General features: G+C 35.9%; 1 protein-coding gene across 2 annotated transcripts in view; it reads left to right on the forward strand.

Annotated features, from left to right (window-relative positions):
* LOC131683554 (NGFI-A-binding protein homolog) overlaps positions 1-3,579 on the forward strand; it is an 84,011-nt gene extending 80,432 nt beyond the window's left edge. Inside the window, exons 5-7 of one of the 2 annotated variants that reach the window (XM_058965615.1) lie at positions 2,361-2,455; positions 2,635-2,707; positions 2,774-3,579. In XM_058965615.1, the coding sequence (XP_058821598.1) occupies positions 2,361-2,455; positions 2,635-2,707; positions 2,774-2,995 (390 nt within the window). In that variant the 3' untranslated portion in view covers positions 2,996-3,579. The remainder of the gene's footprint in view (positions 1-2,360; positions 2,456-2,634; positions 2,708-2,773) is intronic. The other variant, XM_058965616.1, reaches the window with a different exon arrangement.
* Positions 3,580-6,001: the final 2,422 nt, after the last annotated feature.

A 6,001-nucleotide genomic window follows, 5' to 3' on the forward strand; every position in this document is an offset into this window, starting at 1 on the left:
AATCGTGCAACTAACGAAATATTTGTGTTTTGCGTTATGCGGCAAATACGCCGAACAATAGTCGACGGGACTCAGTAACTTTTCAACATAGAAGTTTCCGCTTTGAAAATGCGATTCTTGAACCAACGCTATATAAGCCTTTTCTTCTTTCAGACGGCAGAATATAGGTATAATTGTGGTACTCTTAACCACTGTCGATCAGAGCACTATACATTTCATATCTCTAGCTCTCATTGTACAACAACTAGAATGTAACAAAGCCCTGATAAGTTTATTACAACCATGACCATCTTTTGCCTCCCACAATTCAAGGATCTGTGATATAGATTCGCTTGACACAGCTACTCCGTTTGCTGACCTATTTCAATACCTTCAGCGTTTTAGTCTTCAGCTCGGACTTTGAGACTCCTGTTTTTGTTGTCTTCTACAAACTAGGAGTAGGAACCCAGTGGCTCAGTCTTGGCTGAGAAACTTCAACCAGCCGGAAGCCACACGGCATCTAGACTGATTTAGTCCGGAAAGAGATTAGAATATTGTGGTGGGCATAGCGTAGTTGGTGTGTCGGTTGCTTTGTACGCTGCTCACCTGGGTTTGATTCCCAACCCCGCACATAGAGTTAGAGATTTCTCTAACCCGAAAAGAGGCGAATGACCCTAAGGTTAAAACCTCTAAATTCTAAATAAAAAGAATAGAATGCTGTCAACCGCCTAGTGGACTACAGCCCAGTCATATACTTGCCATAATACTACGCTAGTTTATCCGTAATACGGCTTGTAGTAATTGTAATGCAACAAAGGGTTTGTTATTTGACGCAATAAATTAAACAGTAGAATTTTAGCGGAAAATATCGAATCCAGTATTTTATTAATCTAATAATAAGGAGATTTATCACTAAAAATACATCATCAAACGAAAGGGCTGGACACACTTCTATAAAACTCGCCTTCAGCCGTTGCGGGCTAGTTAGAGTAAAAGAAGCAACAGTAGTAAAAGATTGTTAATTTAATATTCTAATTTAAGTTATTTTGCTATGCATGGCCTCGCAAACGCAACGCAAATTTGCGGAAGCAAAATTTTGTGAGAATCGTTTACTAACAAGAATTGTTTTTTTGTACCTATATTTCGCAACAAGTATCGGATTCGCTAGTAGAGTAACTTCTATTATTCAGAGGTCCTGAAGCATACGATATTATTTATAATCTGACAGCCAGAAAGCATTGTGAAATGAAAAATTGTCCACATTTCCACATTCTTTGAGCCTTATGAAGATAAAGTAATCTGATGAGAGCTGCCAAGTAGAACGAAGACCACACCTCAAGAAGACTAGCAACTTTGTTCAGAATTTGGAAAGAATAACAGTAACACCTCTTTCGGATAAAAGTAGTATTTTTTATAGTTAAATACGCACACATATCTCTTTTTCACTGTGTACCTTCGTACAACAGAGACGCCCCAACCTCTGTTGCTTTTCATTTGTATGGGGAAAGGAAAAAGATGTCAGTCTTCTTGACAAGTAGTTTTCGCTATGACGTAAAAGAGCTGTGTTATTGAAAAAAATCATTTGCTGTCCATCAGATTACACTTGAGCTTCGCAGGAGGCGCCACATGTACCCGAATGATAAAATGATACATAGAATCGGATTTATATTTATATTTATATTTTCATTTATTTTTTGACAATAAACAGATAAAGCTCAAACGTAAACAAGCTACTAAAATACTCACATCATTTTTCTTCCGTCAGTGCACAACAAGTTGTCCATGGTTTTGGTAATCTATCTAATTCCGTTCAACTCAAATGTGCTAGACTACCCGCTTACTGCTTATCGCTTCTGCTTCAGTAGCATTCAACATATAGAACCATTTATAAATTATGTAACACAAAAACAATCACCTTTGCCACAAATTTCTTTGCTACAAAAGTGAATTACATATCAAATCGTTCTATATTTTTTTTCAACAAAAGCATTTTTTTGTCAAATTTTGGCTTACTCTTCCTCCTACATATATCACAATTTGTCAGACCTCTTCTCCCCCTAATTGTGTGAGCTAATTTATGGAAGGTTTCTATTATTTCTGTATCACAGCTTTTAGTACTATGAATTTACACCTTTCCGATCCGTTTCAGTGACGGTTATGTATCCGTGATATACGTTAAAGCGCACATTCGCACTTATCCGGCACTGAATTGGATCGAAGACGTGTAGACTTCGCTTTTTATGTTATTCTAACGAAAATCATTAGATTAGTTTGCATGTTCCTGCTAGCTTCGAATCATTCAAAAAATTCATAGCACGGCGAAGTATCCCCAGTTTGTGAAAAACGTGTACACTAATTCTCTGTCAACTGTTTCACCCTAGGAAAACTCCGATGACAACAGGGATCTGTCCAGCACCTCACTGTACCAGCACATGGGCGACAAGCCGTTCGACCTAACCGATTCAAGTAAATTTTCGTGAGTATGTAGTGGTAATGTTGGCTCTTCCGGGAAATGAACGTTTTGAGATCGACAATACTCTCGAAATTGAGCTAAATTTTCTACACCTTTCGGAAGAGCTGAAGCTTGTTGCTGTTGTATATGCAGAAACACATGCAATGTTCGCTGAAATGCGTATTCTATCTTTTTCTTCCTAGGTTTACCCGATCCGAATTTGATGACGCAGATTCTCGATTTAGTTTTAGCAATTCAAGTTCGTCACCAGTTCAAGTAAATGAATCTATTCTCTGAACAAAATAAAACAATCCCTTACAAAAGTCATTTCACTATTTCCAGACTGGAAATGGAATCGACCGAGATTTGAACGATCACGACTTTCCGGAGCACCTACGACACGCGGCCAGGTCGCTGATCGCCCACGACAGCTCCCTCGGGGTGCAGGTGATATCGTCATCCGGTGGTCACATCATCGCGGTAGCGAATCCAGCATTGGCACTGAGTCCAGCTCTGAGTGAAGCCATAACGATCAAGAGGGAAGCAATTTCACCTGATTTATAACGATCCCGCGGAGCCGTTTGTACAAATTTTCAGCATACCAGGCGCAAGGAGACCAATACATTGTAAAAAGGCTATTATCACTTTTTTTTCTTGAAATATTTTGCGATATTACAAAACCAAAAACAAAAATTGGCAACTAGTCCACAAACTTTTTAAAAGTTTAAAATTCAAAATTAGACAAAATCACTAGAAAAAACTTTTTTGGCACATAAATAAAAAACGATTAGACTGTTCCTGACCAACTTTTTGGTTTGCTTAAATTTGATTTCTTTTGAATTTACGCATTTACGCATCTATGTTTTTAAGGTATAGTGCAAAAAAGTTGAGCCTTGTTTGACTCAAGAATAATTATGAGACTGTTCATAACGAATAAACTTTTTTTTTGTTGTTACAATTCTAGTTTCAGTTCTTTATTACGTTTTAGGTACTTATCATTTTGATGATTATGTAAATAGTCTATTATACATATATCGTTGTGTATAACTTTGTAGCTGTAATACAGTGTAAACCATACGTTGAAGTATACTTGGAAGAATAAAGGAAAATAAACTAAATATGTATAAAAAATCGTACAAATTAAACAACTGTAGTTTCAAAGTATCATTAAATTAAATTAAATGTCTTTGTAAATATTTTTTCTGTTATATGGAAGAAAGCATACCACAAACGCAGTAATAAAGTAATAAAAAAGAAGAAAAATATCATTTTAAGACATTTGTATTACTTAAGCATTGAAATAAATATAAAAGTATCAATCAATCCTTTCTTTATTCATATTTTTAATTTGCTTAAAGTGTCTCTATTTGACAAGGCTAAATTAAGAATGAAAAATCTTTTTAAAAATGTTTCCAAAACAGCTTGCATACAACGGAAATTCTATCCATGTTTTAAACTATAGCATATTAGACCGGTACAAATATTTACACTTATTCTTGTTTGGGACGAATGCGAGATTCGCTCGAAAGTGGCTCGAACGAGTAGTAAGTCGATTTGATTTTATGAATATGAATATGAACCGCTTTCGTTCGATCTCGCATTCATCGTAAACAAGAATAAGGATGAATTACTTTTTTCGGATCTCCACAAACAGTATATCAAATAAAAAGTTTGTGTGTGAAAGTAAGCAACTTTTTTTTCCGAAATTGACTTTTTGCATATTTCCTACTAATTCACGTGTGGGGAGAAATTTCAATATTATGTTTGGGTTTCATTTCTATTGAATATAGTAAGCCTTGGAGGTAAAGGTAACTTCAGTACTAGCTAAAATCGAAGACTACATATCAAGAAGGCTGGCAACTCTGTCCAGAATCTGGAGCCAAGAACAGCAGCACCTCTTCCGGGTTAAGGAAGTACTTTCCACGCAGGCACGCACACATATTATTTTTTAAGTTGAGCTTCCTTTTCGTACAACAGAACCGCTGTAAACTCTGTCGCTTCTCATACATGGGATAAGAGTTGCCAGTGTTCTTGATATGTAGTCTTTGCTAAAGTCCAAAAGGGGGCACGCTGCTGCCTTATCGCGACGCACTTTGCGACGACCGGATACAGCCGAGCACCTATATACAAGATCCTGGCTCTATTGGAGAAAAAGGGGACCTTCCACCTAATCTTAATCGCCTTAATCTTCATTATCCCTTATTGCTTGTCTATTGAACAAAACTGGGAATAATTTGGTGAATCCCGCTTATTTAGAAAGAGTACAAATTAAACAGCTTATTTAGAAAGAGTTGTGCTCTATTGTCGTGGACGCATACAGTGCACAGTGGATCCACTCCATACAAAAGCTGGACAAAACCTCAAAAGTAGTTTAAAATGTCTGAAAATATCATATAAGGGTAATTTTGGTGCGCTGAACTCGATTTTGATTAAATTAGGACGCTAGAATGAAAATTAGGCAGCATAGGGTGGTTCTAAATGTTTTTTTTTAATTTCGCAAAAGTGAATTTTATTACCTTCTCAAAACAGATACTTCGTAAGTGAACAGAAACATTTTGATTTCCTAGGGTAGTCCTTAGTAACGACTTAGCTAGGGTGGTTCCAATTTATCGAAATCTGGAGAATAAAAAATGATGTAATTTTATACATTTGTTTGTAGATCTTCAGTCCAATCTGAATACCATCGTAGAAAAAATCATTCCTTCATAGCTCTTTAAGAGATAATCCTCATGTACTAATTTGTGAACGTATGCGTTTAGAATAGTTATGAAAAACAGCATATCTAAAGGTGTTTGATAGAATGCCTTAAATTTTTGTTTTTTAGTTTATTTAATTATAGATATCAAAGTTATTAAAAGATGATTGGTTTATTTGATTTTAATGAAGATTTCAAATCATGCCCTACCATGCTCTATTCACAGTTGCTCATACGATGCATGCTGCAGCTAAGCCGCTCAATACTTTTCCATTGATTTTCAATTCCAATGATGATATGAATATCTCTCCTTGTGGGTACTGACTTTTTTTTCGTACGAAAATATCCACAGCATACTTTGCACTGTATGTGTATGCTTTAAAATAGAGACGTGAGCGTTTTTGCATGAAGCTCTCGTCAATTTGGAAATGAATTATTGAGGGAGATTTTGAATTTGATTGTTGATTGTGATAGATTCAATAGGGAGTTTGCATTTGAAAATAAATGTTGCATTACATTGATTACAAAGAACACTTCCCACACTCACGTGTTTACCTTACATCGGTCACCAGTAAAGCTAACGACCAATTCCTAACAAAGAGATAGGATTAATGGAAAGATATAATAATAGTTGCAGTTAGTTTGCCTCGTTGGCTTCTATATATTTGAATTTTTCTATACTGTGAAAATGTAGAAACACGAGTCATAGTTGCAAGACGGTTAAGGCATACTTATATTTGTATCAAGGAAATCGCCCAAAATCCTGAATTTACAAGTAGCGTTCAGAAAAAGAAATCCACCGGTGAATAATAACGCCAAACTTCATGAAATTAAAAAATACTACGCGTCTCCACGAAAAAACGAATTTTACAAAT

Source organism: Topomyia yanbarensis, chromosome 2 (assembly GCF_030247195.1).
Source record: "Topomyia yanbarensis strain Yona2022 chromosome 2, ASM3024719v1, whole genome shotgun sequence".
In the NCBI taxonomy this organism is placed as follows: Eukaryota; Metazoa; Arthropoda; class Insecta; order Diptera; family Culicidae; genus Topomyia; species Topomyia yanbarensis.